Genomic DNA, 17,838 nt, shown 5'->3' on the forward strand with positions numbered 1-17,838 from the left:
TGTATGTTAATAGATTTATTTTTTACTAATTTAAAGTCCTCATAGGCTAGTTTATTTATTCAAGTTAATCTTAATATTTTGTGAATAGTTATTTGTAGAATGCTCTTTTTTGCGACACGCTGACTTGAATTTTTGAATTTTGCACAAAGCTAATCGAGGGCTATCTGCGCTAGCCGTCCCTAATTTAGCAGTGTAAGACTAAAGTGAAGGCAGCTAGCGATCACCACCCACCGCCAAATGAATAGTGGGATTGATCGTACTTTATAACGCAACCACGGCTGAAAGGGCGACCATGATGTGACGGGTATTTGAGCCCATGACCCTCAGATTACAAGTCGAACGCCTTAACCCACCTGGGCATGCCGGGCCCACTGACTTATTAATTTAAAGTTAAATTACATATTTTTATTCAGAAATTTTTCAGTATTATGGTTATAATATTGTTCTTCAACGTATAGGTTTCTTCGACTCATTGTGTCTCAAATTATATATATATATATTGTTATTAAGTCGTGCTTTAACGAATGTGAGTAAAAATAATGTTTTTGGATTTGTTTAATGTTCAGTATGGTTTAAAGATGTGAGATGACGATTTTAATGTAAATTCTGAATTATTATATGATGCTTTTATTTCTAAGGGTTTGGTTTTTGGAATTTCGCACAAAGCTACTCGAGGGCTATCTGTGCTAGCCGTCCCTAATTTAGCAGTGTAAGACTAGAGGGAAGGCAGCTAGTCATCACCACCCACCGCCAACTCTTGGGCTACTCTTTTACCAACGAATAGTGGGATTGAGCGTCACATATAACGCCCCCACGGCTGGGAGGGCGAGCATGTTTGGCGCGACTCGGGCGCGAACCCCAGATTACGAAGCGCACGCCGTAACACGCTAGGCCATTTCTAAGGGATAACAAACTAAGCAAGGTAGGATCATTTGGCCGAGGCTTGACTCGTCCAAATGTCGAACTAACAAAATAACTGTTTTTAAAATTGAAAAAAGGAAAAATACCCAACTCAACATTTGGGTCTTATGTTACAACTAAATTAGGGCATAACGTATTTTCTACTACCTACAGTTTAATATTACTAGTAGTAGAGTAGCAGTTATAGTACTACTAGTAGCGTGATCTAATTGAAGTACTTCACTTGTACTGTTGAAACCTAAACGTTTTCAGTTTTTATAGATGTAATCAAGACGCGTGCCAGTACTTCTCACCCAAAACTACATTATGTGCATATATATTAAACTAATTTCTCTATCGAACTCAAATCTTTAAAACTAAATCTGAAAACGAACTTCTCATTTAATCTGTTAGTCCTAACTAAGAAAAAAACAACAAAAAACTCCAGTGCTGCAGCTTCTAGTTGTGTGATATTTGAGCTCGAGGGTTAACTGAAGTTGTGTCTGACTGAGCTTTTTGTATCGTAGACTTGTGTCCAATTTAATGATTTCAATCCATTTAAGATAATAAAAATTCTGTGAGATAGTGAATCATACCTTTGTTATGACTTTGTTTACCATTCCTATATTATACCTTTTATCACAAAGTTCAGTTATTAAATTCTAATTATGTTGAAGTGCTAACTTACCTTCTAACTAGAATACGTTGGTTTTGAGTATGTTTATATTATTAAACTGACAAAACGTTCCTCTAGCAGTGATGTGCAGGTATTAATGTTGTGAGAGATTATGTAAATTATGGTAATAGTTAGTCATGAGAAAAATCTCATGGACAAAATACTAAGTAAAAACCTTTCCTTGATCTTAAATGAGTTAAATCATTAGATATTGTTAGAATTATTGCTAATTTTGCCCAGTCTTATTTCTGATCTTGAGAAATTGTTTAATTTTGGATTTTTTTTTTTTTTTAAGAATTAGGTTTATTCTTCTTTTGGTTCTTTTTTCCAGTTCAGTAATTTAATGAATTCAATAATATTGAAATTTATATTCTTTATTAATATTTGTATCAAGTCCTGGCCAGGCATGAGTTTCTAATTGTGTGGTTTTTATAAGCATCAAGATTTGTATTCTGATTGAAAGTTTTATACTGGACTTGTATTTTGTATGACCCTGGTTGTAGTAGCATTTTTCTTTAGTGTGTTGCATCCTCAATCATTTTTGCCACCAAATTCTTCATTTCTACAGTAAAAACTTGCTTGTAATTAAATCTGTTCTGATAATTAACATTTGGAATTTAGGTTTTTATAATGAACCTGTATTAGGCTACTTTTATTGTAACTTATAAGCTTAACCTTTAATGTTTAAATATCTACTTGTAATGTTAGTTTCACTTTCTGTTTTTACATTAATATTATGGTATAACAAATTGCTTGAAATTTACTGTTGGACAATGTTGGTGTCTTTAGTCAAGAGTGCATAAGACCTTCCTATAGTAATGGCATATAAGTGTATAATGATATTAAGTTTATCTTAATTAACAAATGCTATTTCATTTTATTTGTCTTAACTCAGCTTCATATAAATATTTCACACATAATAAATTCAGTGTTGTTATGTGTAATTTTCTTGTATTCTGAAATTGTATACAAATATTTGTAGATAGAATTAGGAAAGTTGTACAATACTAATTTTCAGTTGATTCTGATGAATGCAAGTAATAAATTATATCATAATACTAATCAGTGATGTTGAGAAAACCCACTTATAGAGAAAAAATATATATGTAAAAGCGGCTCGCTTGGGTTGAGAAAATTTTTTACGTAGAGGAGCGAACAATGTTTTGACCTTCTTTGGTCATCATCAGGTTCACAATGATGAGGACTGAAGAAAGTCGAAACATTGTTCGCTCCTCTACGTAAAAAATTTTCTCAACCCAAACAAGTCGTTTTTACATATATATCGTAACACTAAATTTATTTTTCTTTAACTGAGCACTCAGTGTTTCACCTTACAGCTTCTCCTGCATCACTAAAACACAAACTGTAACTGACAGTACAAACCATAATTGTTTGCATTTTAGTAAAACACTCCTGAAGAAGCTGTAAAGGGTAATGTGGAATGTCCAGTTAAATAAAAATAACAAATTTGGTGTTGTAACCCCCCTTTTTTTATTAGAATTAAAATGTGTTTTATACACCAGTATGTACTACAAAAATTAAAAAATTCTCAGATATTGAATTTTCAAGTTAAAACCTTCAATAACAATTGCTAGATTAACTTAAAATGTAAATTAGTTATTTTAAATACTTTATACAGTTTTTTTTTCATCACAGGTGTGTCTGGCAGTACATTATTAATCAAAGAGAAGTAGGCATTTACTGTACGTTTAGTTTGGATTTTGGTGGCTTAGCTTCATAGTAATAATTTTTGGTTTAAAAATGACTACTACAGTTCTAAGTGATCCACGCCCTAAAAGAAGAGTTAACATACCAAGAAATGGCCCTTTCCCAATTCCTCTCAGTCAGTCTGAAGAGAGTGAAGTTTCACAAGAAGGAACTAAGTCTCTCTCTACTAAGGCAGCAGTGTCTTGGAAATTTTACAGAGGAAAGTTAGGACTAAGTGGAATTAAAATTTCAGATGAGTCGAGCATAAAGGATTTGAATTTTAAGGTAAGGTAGATTTGTTTAATTTAAGAGTATGTTGTTTCTAGAATGCAACATGTATTTGGCATATGAATTAAAAATACTACATTTTTAATACATTTTATAAAAATGTAAGTTTTTTCCTTTTTGTATAGTTTACAAGTTATTTTAAATGTCTTTCAATATACACATTATTTTGTGACATTAATTACAATATTTTATCAGTAGTGTTGAAATACTGATACAAGAATTAACAGTTAATGGATTTAATAAAGAAACTTTAAATAAAATTATTAAATTATTCTGCAACAAATATAAGAATGCATTAAATAAATATAAAGAAGTAAAAATTGGAGAAATTTTACTAAAAGTTTCTAATAACTATTTTTAGTTATGAATAAGGTCATTTGACAACTTGGTACTACTTTATGCATACGTACACTTTGCTGCACATAAAGGCTTGTTTAGAGGATGATAGTTACAGTACACTTGATAAGTGGGTGGTGGTTGGGTGCTATACTAATTTAGATAAATGGATGGGATTCTTCATACTAGTATAACTCATTTACTGGGCTACTATAATGAGGGCTGGAATGTTAACTTCAAGAGGTAAGTTTATAACTTGTTTATCCCAAGATGGTAGTGTGTTTATTTTTCTTATTTTTATATATATATTTTTTTTCATCTTTGCTTTGGAGAGCAGTTACTTTCCCACATCTGTCTGCAGGTAGTGAAGGGCGATACAGATGTGGGACATTGTGGGCTTGAGCACCCACATCTCACTCTCCTAATTTCTATTTCAATATCTATTGCTATTCTGTTTTATTTTTTTATGTGAGACTGCCGAATGGAGGTTAGATGGTGTTTCTCCACCACAATGTGTATCCTACTTCTGTAGTCACCTCCAAAACCTAGGGTACATTTTATATCCGAAGTTATAGTTTGTACCCAAGGATCGTTTTAATTAGTGAAGTGTTTTATGTTTATAATTTTTCAATTTATTTTTGTTTTGGCTTGAAGGTTTGGATTGCTTTTTTTAATTCAGTCTTTCATTTTGATTTTGTTTACTTTATAACAATTAATTTTCTCCAATATGTATTGGTAACATTTATTTATGATATTATGATGTGTCACGATGTTACCACATTACTTTAATTATACATTAAGTTAATCATGCATTGGATGTTTGAATGCAATACAGTGTGAAATTTGTAGTTGTTCTTAACAGAATTATTTATTGTCAAGTGTATCTCAGAATAATAATAAATTGTAATAAATATTGCAAATGTAATAAATATTGAAATTTTATTTATTTTGATGTAGATAATCTACTGAAAACAAGAAAACATTACACTTGTACATTACAGTTCAATATTTGAAGAAATTTAATTTATATATATTACTAGAAAAGCATACATAATCAATAAAACACATGGAATGAAAAACAATCCAAGGTACCTAATAACCCAAGTTTTCAAAAGGTATACCTTAAAAAAGACATGGGTTTCTTGTAGTTGGAAGGGTGTCAGATTTATTATTTTTAGTAACTCAATTTACTTTAAGGTACACATGCCTTTTGCTTGCCAGCTTATTTTTAGTTTTTGCTGTATATTTGTGTAGAAACACACACACACACACACAGTTACCTATTTTATAGATTAAGATTTTTTTTTAAAATAATATACAGGGATTTTTTGGGAAAGGAAGTCTCTCCAAAAATATTCCCAACTTTCAGAGAAACCAAGAAATAGTAGATGGCCTTCCTGTTTTAAGTCAAGCTAGGTAAGTGTGTAATTTAAGCTGGAAAAGAAATAGCATTGTCATTGTTAAAGCCTTTTTACATACAAACAGATCACATTAATTATATTGCTAATAAAAGCAGGTACAGTATTGGAGATGTAAATTTGAAATAACTTGAAACTATGTCATTATGTCTTTATTGTGGCTGAAGGAATTCATGAGATTAAGGTTTTTTTAAATTAATTTTTTAATAGAATATTTTATAGAAAATGTTATTTCAGGTGTTTTTAGTAACCAGGATGATATAATTACAAATGCTTCAAGTTGTAAAGCTCATAAGACCACCTGTAAGCTGTTTAGGAATGCTGATTATGAATTGCAAAGTAGTATGAGGGAGGAAAAAAAATAAATGGCTAATCTAAATAGGAAGAATTCAAAGGATACTTTGGGCTAAAATTATAGCTAATTAAAATAAATATTACCCATGGCATTAGTTCATAGTTTTGAGTGTTACAATGAAAGTTAAAGACTATTTTTCTTAAGTTCTGAAAGTATGTTTCAAATAAAAATAATTATTGGTAGCTGAGTATTTAACAAAACTGTTGACAATTAAGCACTTAGTATTGATTCATATTATGGTAGACTACTAAATACTTAACAAAAGTAATGAAGCATTTGGTCTTTTAATGTTTACATTTTAATTAAATATAGCAGTAATTAAGTTATCACTTTACAAAATAATCACTATATGTAACTTTAATCAATCATACCCACAATTGATTTTAAGTTGTGAATAAACATAACTTATTTATTGAACTATTTTTTTCTTGTTCTTGGTTCACCTCAGCAATTTAGAGTATTGTTTCATTCTCAACTGTCTCTTCCTCATGTTTCTCTGCTGTGAGTGTGATAATATAATCATAATACACTGACTTGACAGAAAATTGAGAAAGTTACCAGTCAAAATGAACATGCCTATTATAAGGTTTGACTTTTAGTCTGAGTTATTAAGGCTAAAATGTTTAGACTGTGTGCTATATACATTAATATGCCAATCTTCTTTGAATAAGTCTTTTGTTCTTTTTAAAGTGTATCAATTTATATGACTTACTAAATTGACCAATCACTATAGAAGATCAGAGGAGACTAAAGATAGAGATAGCTACTTTGCTTAGTAGAGATAACCCCTTTTACATTAAGTTAGTGTGGACAATCTCTCTGATTTTTGACATTTCATAAAATATTTGACTTCAAGACCTTCTTTGCACGTGCACCAAACACATTTTTATCATTAACATCAGGTACAGCTTTCAAAGTAAGATGTCCCATGGATATTCTCTTCCAAGGAGAGTAGTTTTCTTATGTACACATCACCCAAATTGTTTGTGAGTAGTGTAAAGTGCAAGATCTTTAACTTTCTTGAGGCCTTTGAGGAATTTCTTATCTTCAAAGTTGATCTGAAGAAGTAAGAAACTTAAGCATCAAGTGCTTCTCAAAATCATTGAAAACATAAAAACTAGAGGAACTCTTCATATGCCACATATCTTCACCATGTAGAGTAGATCATATTCAGCTCTCAAAAAATACAAAATTGTGTTTTTATGTTCATTATTATCAATAGACATGAACCATTTTTGGCAGGATAATTAGGAATAATATTCTCCATATTGCCACCAGGTTTCATTAAATCCTTAACATTTTTGACTCTGTTGTGGAGCAAAAATAGTGTGAAAAATGGTCTTCATGTTAACATGTGAAGAATATTTTATTTTAGTGACATTTAATGACCTAAGGTGATCATAGTCCAAATGTTTATCCAAATCCATTCAGCCATTTTCAAGAAGTCTTGCTGATAAATACATGGGTGAAAACATAACAAATGTCCACCTTCTGTAGTGGGGGAAAAGATTTCTTTTTGACATATCTGATTCAAGAGTGATGATAATCCACTCACAGTTGCTAAGGAAATGTTTCCTCTAGATCCAGTTTTGCTTCTGTGTTCCTGGTAGACAAAGCTTTGACAGAGGTTGCTAGAACCTTGTGGGGTGGAGGGCAGGCAAAGTGCTGAAGTCCCAACATATTTTCAGTGAAATACTATCTTTTTATTTTATATTTTTGGATGTCACTGAACCTTGTACATGGCTTTGCAATATATTTATATTGCTTTTTTTTGTGTAACATGATGTCATCTACTACTACAATCCCTTCATGTTATTTGTGGCATCTTGTACAGCATCATGGAAGACCGAATAACACCATTTGTTTTTCCATTACATTTGATATTAAGCTTTGTAATTTTCCATTATTTTCTATACTTATGTTAATGATTTTGCAGACAACAGGTGTTGATGTAGTTAGTGTAAAGTTCACAACTGGTTCATACTGTACCTGTCATCACTCACTGTGCATGAAAACTCGCCTAAACTCTCATGTTCAGTAGACTTGATAGTTAATGTTGAAGTTAAAGCAAGACATTTTTGTTGGAACGCATGACGTGTGTAGCTTGTTATATTTGATGGTGGACTCTTAGCTTTTGCTAGCAATGCCTAAGAATGACTGTTTCTCTCTTGTTACAAAATCAACTGATGTTCATATGTTAATGAAGCCAGATTACTTGATCCTAATAAATTGGCAACTTTAGTTGTTGTTTTTTTATGTACAGAACCTGTTAATATTGGCTATTTTATTTTCATTTTCACTAACATAATCTGGTTCTGGTACATAATTAAGCTTGTTTTTACTCTTCATACTTTTAGTTAGTTTTTTAGGTAAAAATGTTTTATCTCAATTAGGGCATTTTTTTGAGGAACTCATTCTGGTAGTATTGAGGGAATACATTTTTCCACAGTATTTAAAAATGAAGAGCACCAGTTTTTGTTATCTGCAGGGTTTTGAATTTATTTTACTTTACCATATAGTAACTTAAATTAATTTAGGTATGTGAACAATGTTATGAAGTTTTGTCAAACTTGTTATTTGATATTATACAGTAGAAATTGTTTAAGGTTTTTAGTGTGTGTGTGTGTGTGTGTTAAAAATTTAATTTTTCTTTCATTAGAGGTGAAATTGAAGCTTTGATTTGGAGGATGTATCCTCCACTTTGAACTGCACTTTTGTCTGTTTAAGGCTCTTCAGGGTATGCACTAAAGAATGCACTAGGCTTAAACATGATAGATCTTCTTTTCAGTTTCACCTCTGGTTAAAGAGTAAAGAAATCTTTAAACATATGTATTTTCTTACCCACCCTTTAGTTTTAAGGAAATCATCAGTTCCTTATTAAACTGTTGAAAGGTTCTGTTCTCTACAACTCATTACACAACTTAACCATTTTATTATAAATATAGAAAATGTTTTAACTGGAGCCTGGTTTGTCTTTTCCAAATCTTAAATTCATGTCTACTTGTCTTCAGAATACACCACAAAGAAATCAAAAGCCATTATTCTGTTTATCACCATGGATGGTGTAAATATCAATGAAATCACCTGTTACACTTCTTCTGTCAAGAGAAAATATCAAGAAAGATCTGAGTCTGTCCTTGTAAGATAACCTTTCATCCCCAGAAACATCTTAGTATGTTTTCTCTGAACCCTATCTAATAAGCAAAATATTCTTTCATAGATAAGAAGATCAAAACTGTACACATTATTCCAACTGCGACTAACTAGTGATTTGTTTAGAGAGAGAATTGCTACTTTTGATTCATAATCAGTATATCCATTAATACACCCTAAATTTCTGTTAGCTTTATTAACATCAACAGGGCATAGGTCAAGATATAAAAAACTGTTTTCTCTTTAAAAAGAAAAAATTAAAAGGGATCAAACTGAGGTATTTAAGATGGTTAAGGAAATTGATGGTGTTGATTTTTTTTTCTGTCCTATTTATGAGAATAGGATGAGGAGACAAAAACCTTTGGCAGAGTAGGAATCATTTTAAATTAAAAGTTATTTGTCTAACAGGGTGATTCGCATTTAGAATGAGTTACTTTCTAGTGTAGTGGATGAAGTAAATGTAAGGGAATTTAAGGGAAGACATAAATACATGAATAATAAGGGCTGGCTTTGAGTGTTTTATATTTTTATTTTAAAATGCAATTAGGTGAATGAGACAACGAGTTTGTTATTGTCCTTAAATGCACATTACATCAACATGTTAGAAATGTAGAAACAAGTTACTGTCATGATACCTGAGATGAAACATGAATTATACAGACCCAAATTTTGAAATGTAGAAGAATTAGAGGTGATTAATGTAAATAATTTGTGGGAATGGGTAATATGCTTTTGAGAATCATGTTTAAATAGTAGAATGAAGAGGTTGTAAATATTAATTTGAATAGTGGAGGTAACAAGTTATGTGTTTTGGAAGGTCGTTTACAGAGTTGTTATATGTTTATATTTATTTTTCATTACTTATCAAATTGCCTTTATGATGACATGGAATACTTGTGTGGCTGGGTTTACTTATTTTCTGGATCCTTCTTAACACAACTTTTTTTGTAATGAGGTTTATTTATTAGTTAACATACATCCCTCCTCCATGTGTGAAGCTTAAATTTTTTTCAGAGTCTTGAGATGGGAGGGACAGTAGTGTTTATATTGATGTAAATTATTTTTTCATAGTTTTAATTGAGATATTTGTGGGAGGATATATGAATACAAAAAATCAAGTAACCTCACAAAAGTAGTTTTAGAATACCTGAGAAGCTCACAATGATCTCAAGAATCTATTTGAAATTAGGCCTAGAGGTGAAAATGACTGAAGTAGATGTTAAAAAAAATAAATTGTGTTGTTAATTAGATGGATCTTGCATTATGTTTACTAAGTAATCAAAAAGGCTCTATCCAACAATGTATGTTGCCAGAAGTTTATTGTCCACATCTCAGACACATTAGTTCAACTGGAACATATCATTAAATAAAATGATCCTTGTAATGGGATAGGCCTTTTAAAATAAAACACATTGTAGTACTTTATTCTGTAGAAAGTCCCAATTATAGTTCAATACCAAAAACAAAAAACTACGTTAGTGGCTACATGTACATGAAAGTTAACGTTTTTTTAAGTATATTGAATATTATTATGTATTTGAGATTTGTTTTAACATACAATATTGTGTAAAAGTGTTAGGACAAGAGAATATTGTCATTATTTTCATTTTATGGGGCTAATTCTTCTATGCCATTACAGAATGTAAATTTTAACACTGTGGTAATGCTTCACTGATTCCCATTGACAACTGAATGCCCAGGGTGAAAATATTTATCATTCTTAAAATTTCCATATACTTGTACAAAGGGCATGTCATAAGGATTCTGCTTGAATGAACATACTAATCAAATTTATAGTTAAGACAATACAGAAAGGAGCTAGCATATGGTACTGATATATGCTAGAAGAAATCAACTTAATTGCACTACACAAATAAACCTTGATTTGTTGTCATACCATGGCCCAAAAAAGCATAGAGAGTTGTCAGTAAAGTATAGGGTTTGCATAAAATCTATACATGATGTTGGTTGGACTCTGTAATAAACTATTGCAGCCTTGAAACACTGTCAAGTACACCTGAGACTGTGAGATCAAGTCAGGTAAATTTGAAAATAGGAAAGAAAGAAGCAGAACACCTGAACTCAACATTAATATCGTTAAGTATTGTTGGTTATGCAGCCTCCTGAACAGTAGGAAGACTGCCACTAATCTCAAGCATGAGGTAACCATGTACCAAATGACAGACAAATGTCCAGATCTACTCTATCAAGAAAATTCAATAAAAATGGAATATTTGGCATTGTAGCAGTTGAAAAAAACAACTTCAATCTCCAAGTATTGTCAAGACTGAAATTTGCTAAAAAGTACAAAAACTGGACTTTTGATGATTGGAAAAGTGTTTTAAAGACTGAGTTCAAGTTTGAAATATTTGATTCAAATTGTAGGTTGTATGTTTAGCAGATGATACTTACCACCATGCCACCTGCTGTGAAGTGGGTGAGAGGCAACATGATGGGTTGTGGGTGTTTTCATGCTGAAGCAGCAGGAAAAATTTGCAAAATAAATGGAATAATGTATCAGTACAAGTTCTATCAGAAACTAATTTGTTATAGTATAACCAGTTGGTTTGCATATTATTGGTAAAGGATTCTACTGTCATGAAGATAATGACCTCAAACAGTCATTAAACTTGTGCAGAAATTGCCTTAGAAAGAAGCTGCTGTGATCATTCAGATAATGCAATGGCTCCCACAGATCTTTAATTACAACCCAATTGAGCAGATGTGGGATTTGATAGATCAAACGTTACTTCCAAAGAAACAAAGGGAGTGTATTAGACATTTGAAGGAAAATCCCAAAGGACACTTAAACTGCATATATTGCAACAATGCCTGGAAGACTATCTGCAGTTATTAAAGCAAAAGGGGGACACACAAAGTAGTAATTGTTTGCTGAAGTCAAGCACTTCCATCTGCAAGTTATCTTACATTGTTCTTTGAAAATAGCCTAATTCTAAATTTTGACTTTATCCTAACACTTTTGCACACTACTATATGAAATAAGAAACTGTTACTAAGTTTATTAAGGTATATGCATTTTGTTTTCATACTTAACCATTATATGTAGATACAAAAGGCACCTGGACCAGGCTAAAGAACATCTAAGACCTTCTAAAGTAACTAGAGAATCAAATGAAAGAGGTGTTAGGATAACACAGTTAATGGAGAAAGAAAATGATGATGTTGTTGAGATGAATCAGACTGAAAATACATATGTATTAGTGAAAGAACAAAATGAACCAGGGTCCTCTGAAGCTGATTCAAGCTTCCAAAAAGTAGAAGATCCACTTCCAGTCAAAGAATATTTGCAACTCACTTTTGAAGAGGTTAGTTTGGAGGGTTTAACAGAACCTCACAAAACAAAACTGTACATATGAGATATAGTTGATTTATTGCTAACTATAACACTTTTCACATATGATGTCATAATCTAATTGTATTATATTAAATAATGGGAAATGCTCTAGTTATGATTTAGAATAAATTAATACATTCATCAGGATTTAACACAAGTCATTGAAGTATAAATTATGAAAATAGAATGTCTTCATAAGTAGTTTTTGAAACAGCTGATAAAAAGAATTTAAAATAGCTAATATTTTAATATCACATGTTTTCTAAGTGCTTATACTGCAATTAATTAAATTCAGAAATTAACCAAGGGTGGTAATGTTTGAAGACTTTTTAATGCTCCATTCCATTTTTATATTTAGTAAACCTGAAGGATATAAAACTAGTTCTCTTTTAATAAGTATTAATGAGCAATATAATCTTATGTTTATTCTTGGTTCACCTTCTACAAGCAAGTAAAAGTCAATCTACTTATGTTTTGAGTGAAAGTGAACACAGTGATGCTGCATGATTGTTTCATATGCAATGGTGTAATTCTCTTTGTATAGATAAAATCCATTGTGTTTAAATATCTAATGTAATATATACAAAATAATATGTGCAATAATAATAAAGAAAAGCAAAAAGTATTATAACATATAATACAATATGTGCCATAATGATATAGGGGAAAAAAAAAGTACTTAAGTGACAGTATCTAATGTTAGTAATGTTTCCATTACAGGCTTTCTTTTTATCTTATGGTTTGGGATGTCTGCTTGTAGCAGATGAAAAAGGAAAGGTAAAATTATTTTTTATGAGAGTGTTTTCACAATTAATAGTTATAATAAAGTGTATAGATGTATCTTAAAATGTAATTCAAACATATGCAAAAATGAAATATAAAGAAATAGAATAAATGTAAAAATTCCTAAAATTACAAGTGGTGCATGTTATCATTCAAATGGAGTTTAAGATGATCTGATTCTTTAATTTTACATTACACTGTGTGCAACAACAGATGAACATGTTTGGGTGCTTGAACCCTGACTACAGTGGAACACCTCTAAGCAGCCACCCTCTGAAAGCAGTCATTCAGTCACAGTTCCTTTTTTTGTTTACATAATCCCTAATTATGTACAGTGGAACCCCTCTAATCAGGCCAGTTTGTCTCAGTCCTGAAGGTGGCTGCTTTAGATGGGTTCCACTGTACATGTTTATTGTTTGCAGCCAATTATGGAAAGAGAATCATCCAGTTATAAAATCAAAGAAAGAATAAACAACTAGCAGGGAAGTAATATCATGTACGATATTTATTACCAAATGTCTGAAACATCAATGAGAACTTAAGGAATATTTTGAAATTGGAATGTTCAATAGTTTAAATTATTTTGAAGAAGAAAACTGGAACATATTTCTTGATGATTGTATTTTGTTGTGTAATAGATTCTTTGATTTTGAAAATTTAAATTACCTATTTTCCATAATATCCAAAGATAACATAGTAATATTTTTGAATACAAATTTAAATACATGTAAAAAATGAATTATTATCTAGATAACAAAAAATTCATGTCTTAAATTAGAAAAATGAAGCAAATAAATCTAACAAAGGTATCATTCCCTCACTACAGAGGTTCTCAAACTAAGGTCCGTGGGCCCCCCTGTGCTTCTGCAGTAATACCTCAAATTTGTGAAATTACCATTTAATGAATATAATAACATGGATAGTGGGTGCTGCTAGAAAGTTGCCTTCCTTCTGGTCAGCAGTTCAACATCAAAAAAGAAGAAACACTGGTGGTGGGTGCTGCTGGCCAACTTCCTTCTAGTAAACAGTTCAAAATTTCTGACCATCAGAAAATTGCCACATTAGTTTCTCCATAACAAAAATTTCATTACTTGTATAGTTGGAGTAGTCAAAAATAGGAAACCTTAATTTCAATTACTTGATTATTTTCCATAAAATCAGTTTAGTTTGAATAATTGGTTAGTTCCTGTTACATGCATAAGTACTATTGCTGGTCAGAGATAATCAGTTATTGAACAAATTGTCCAGCTCTGTTTTGGTGTATCCTTCTGTAGGGTGACATTTTGATTGTTGAATCATGCAGTAAGATTTGGCATTTTTACTGCTGTTTGGTTCCGATTCATAGACTCCGTTATTTCTCATCTCCCTTTATTGTGATTGTAACATTCCAAACATGTTGGTATTTGTTAGATTTTCTGTAACTTAAAAATATAATTTTGGCTTTAATTTTTTTTAATTTAAAGCTCATCTTCTCAAGGTGTTTATCTTGACTGTCATTCTTTTGAATTAATGTAATCTACTAAGAATTGATAGTTTATAAATAAAACAAGTTTGTGTAGTTTGAAATCATTATTATTAGTAATACATTCTTTTCATCTTTATAGATTCTTGATATTTTAACAATGTGGAGAAGATTCTGTGAGCTTTCTAATAAAAATTTTCCGGCATTTTACACAGTCTACCATTATTTTCGCAGTAAAGGATGGGTTGTTAAAACAGGTCTTAAATATGGAGCAGACTTTTGTAAGTATATTCCTTTTCTTTGTGGGGAGAAACAACTCCCAAAAAAATTATTAAAAGTTCATTAATGTAGATTTAAGTAGAAAGCTGAACTTGAAATATATAATAGTGAGGTATTTTTGCATATTTCATTAGTCTTATCACATCCATTTGAGGCTTAAAATCATTAAGAAATAAAAAATATGATGACGAAGTACTATAATTTTTGCTCTGTTAAAGGATTGTATTTCTAGTTATGTCACAGTAATCAAAAGTTGTTCAGATGCAATAGTTTCAATTACTCAGGAAACGTAAAGATATCTTATGAGAATTGTTATTGTGAGACATTAGATGAAGCCTTACCTACCATGTCCTCCATAGTGGTCTATCTTATGATAGACCCTGTAGCTTAAGTTTCTATTCCAAAAGGTTCTGTCACAAGTATGTAGTGTTCAAATCATACTTCATTCTCCCTGCTAATTTTAATAACTTATCTATTGTAGCAGGTAAATGGTTTGGTAATGCTTGTTACAAAAGTCTGACTGTACAGAAATCCATGGGCACTGTGTCCAGTTGGGAAAAGTTGTATATATATGGCATGTCACTTTTGGAAATGGAAATCCTTGATTATACTGTGCATATTATCTCTGTTGTGGTACACCATTTACATCTTTTTATGGATTGTCTTAATTATACTCGTTCACTTTGTCTCCGAAGTCATTATGCACAAGAAATGTCCTCAATCTGGGAAATTTTAAGTCTTGGGTCTGTTACATGCCCTTTGCAAAACTGATCAGTTTTAATTAACAGCACTTTACCTTTAAACAATGTCAAAATTCAGCTGTGATATTATATCTGTTATAGTTACTGTTTTTGTGTGAATTAAATAGCAACTAGGGGAATTTTTTAGCTCAGTTGGTAGGTCACTCGGGAACAACTCAGCCACAAGGAAAGGGAAGAAAAAAGTGGAACTTTATATCAACTGCAATTCCATAAAGTGTACTCAACCATCTGAATATTTATGTATTCTTATTATGCAAATTTAAAAATTTAAGCTGTATGCACAACTTTCAAAACAATTTTTTAAAATTATACATGATCCTTGTTGTAGTATTTACTGGTTACATTACATTTAATTCTGTTCTCTTGGTCTCTTAGTGCTGTACAAAGATGGCCCACCTTTTTATCATGCATCTTATTCAGTGCTGGTTGTAGTAGTGAAGGAAGGAAGCTTAAGAGAGGACAGTGTTAAAAGAGAGGATAGATACTCCACATGGGCATCCTTAGCTGCGCTCAACAGGGTTACCTTACAAGTAGCAAAGGTAAGCAAAACATCTCTATTGTTAGCATATCAGTTGACTTGAAATTTGAATTCTGGAGGTTAGATTTTACAGTTCTTGATATCACTAACATTCCTAAGCTAATAAAAAGTATTAGATACCTGTAATTATTTTCTTCCTCGCAGTCTATTTGCTAAGTGTTCTGTTTGTTCCTTGCGTAGACACTTAAAGCGTAAAACCGTATTTGATGGGACTTCTGTTTTGTAGGATACTAAAGGTTATTAAGAAATTGACAAAATTAACGAGTTCTATTCATTTATTTTACGTAATTTAAAAATTATCAATGATAAATACTGTACATTTATTTTACTGGATGAAGCATCTCTTTTTAACAAACTGGCCTGCTGCAGTATGTATATGAAAACTGCTTTTAAGATCAATGGCTTAGTAAATAATGTTAATCAATCATTAATTAACCAAAGAAATTTCACCAATACTTTAAAATATCCCTACTTATCCTATAAAGCCCATAGACATAGTAATAGGAACAAAAAGTAGGTGCAGTTGGGTTTAAAGTCCTCAAATTATACATTATAATTTCTGATGTTATTAGGTGTATTAGCAGTGCAATATGGCACTCTGTTTGAATACCTTAAACATGATATAAAAATAGGTTCTTTTAAATAATGAATTTGTGAAGTTTTAATATTTTCTAATTATAGTTGTCCTAACTGATCACGAGATTAAATAAGTAATACAGCGTGTATATTTTAGGAAATACTATATTGTCACGTGATTCAGCCCAACAGTATAAAAGAGGAAGACCTGCAGTCTCCAACTTGTATATCACAATTTCAAGTTCAGGTAAATTATACATTTATTTTCATTTTTATTTACTAATTAAATTTAGAAAACTGGGTTGTATTTTATAATAATTTTAATATTTTGAACTTAGCATACATACAGTGTGTCTTACACCTGTTTTTGGCAGGAGATTCTGATGAAGAGGTGGGTATCATCTAAAGAAAGAGAAGAACAAGGTGAACTTTAAGGATATTGTGCTACCCCTACACCAGCCAGGACTGGAGGGAAAACTAAGGAACTATATCTGTATGCAGTAGAATGGAAGACTTAATGGTGAGCCCCACTACCTGTAGCCCATCGTGTAGCTTTGTGCATGGTAAAAACAAACAAGATTGACCCATACATTCTTGTAGGGTTTTCTAATAACTTTAATTATAAAGCATAAACTTACATTCTCCACCATGCCCAATATTAAAATGTATATCTATCTATCTGTATGTACATTTGTATATAAAGTTTTTATTTTTAATATATATGAGTTTTGTACATTATACTTTGAAATTTATTTTAATTGAAACAATATAAGATTTTAATGTAATGGATTAAATAAAATATTAACCAGGAAACTTTTTAGGGAGAAAAGGTTAAATAAGAGGCAAAAATTTTGACATGTTACACAGTCCATGACTATAACTGGTCTTGTCACTACTACAATTGTTAAAGTATGACAGACAATACTAGTTTTAATTACTTTCCAGAGAGAAGGAAAACAAAATCAGTCCACCACAAACAATAACAAGGCCTAAGTGTTAACAAAAAAACAATGAGGTTGCAGTAAAGTAAATCACTCTCAGGTATCATTTCAACCTAATTTCGTTAGTGGTTCACAATATAAGCATTTTAAGATAAACTGCTGACCAGTGGATATATAAATTAAAATATATCTGGACATCGAGAAAAATTTCTTTCCCAATATTCATGTGTGAAAATCCAGTCAGGCATCTTCGTATATGGATTTTCACCTTGTCTGAACCACCTACAGATAGGAAATGCATCATACTATT

At 31.1% G+C, this 17,838-nt stretch overlaps 2 protein-coding genes across 4 annotated transcripts in view; one reads left to right on the forward strand and one right to left on the reverse strand.

The window, feature by feature from the left end:
• The first annotated feature begins 712 nt into the window (after positions 1-712).
• On the forward strand, positions 713-17,399 carry LOC143249540 (tRNA-splicing endonuclease subunit Sen2-like). Of its 2 annotated transcripts, none has more exons than XM_076499563.1 (9): positions 713-922; positions 3,233-3,568; positions 5,229-5,323; positions 11,901-12,159; positions 12,909-12,965; positions 14,576-14,714; positions 15,849-16,012; positions 16,745-16,834; positions 16,962-17,399. In XM_076499563.1, the coding sequence occupies exons 2-9, from the start codon at positions 3,338-3,340 to the stop codon at positions 17,019-17,021; spliced, it is 1,095 nt and encodes a 364-aa protein (XP_076355678.1). In that variant the 5' UTR covers positions 713-922; positions 3,233-3,337; the 3' UTR covers positions 17,022-17,399. The 2 variants fall into 2 exon arrangements, with proteins under 2 accessions (XP_076355678.1, XP_076355679.1); XM_076499564.1 differs by lacking the exon at positions 713-922 and adding an exon at positions 1,365-1,667.
• Positions 17,182-17,838, reverse strand: part of LOC143249538 (oxysterol-binding protein-related protein 2-like) — a 30,556-nt gene continuing 29,899 nt past the window's right edge. For both annotated transcript variants that reach the window (XM_076499561.1, XM_076499562.1), the window contains exon 13: positions 17,182-17,810. In XM_076499561.1, coding sequence (XP_076355676.1) covers positions 17,708-17,810 — 103 coding nt within the window. In that variant the 3' untranslated portion in view covers positions 17,182-17,707. The remainder of the gene's footprint in view (positions 17,811-17,838) is intronic.

This window comes from Tachypleus tridentatus, chromosome 4, assembly GCF_004210375.1.
Source record: "Tachypleus tridentatus isolate NWPU-2018 chromosome 4, ASM421037v1, whole genome shotgun sequence".
NCBI classification, from domain to species: Eukaryota; Metazoa; Arthropoda; class Merostomata; order Xiphosura; family Limulidae; genus Tachypleus; species Tachypleus tridentatus.

Coding starts and splice junctions, on each gene's coding strand:
- LOC143249540 (XM_076499563.1), top strand. CDS start 3,338: ATGACTACTACAGTTCTAAGTGATCCACGCCCTAAAAGAAGAGTTAAC. Junction 12,966..14,575: donor TAGCAGATGAAAAAGGAAAG/GTAAAATTATTT, acceptor TCATCTTTATAG/ATTCTTGATATTTTAACAAT. Junction 16,835..16,961: donor TATCACAATTTCAAGTTCAG/GTAAATTATACA, acceptor TGTTTTTGGCAG/GAGATTCTGATGAAGAGGTG.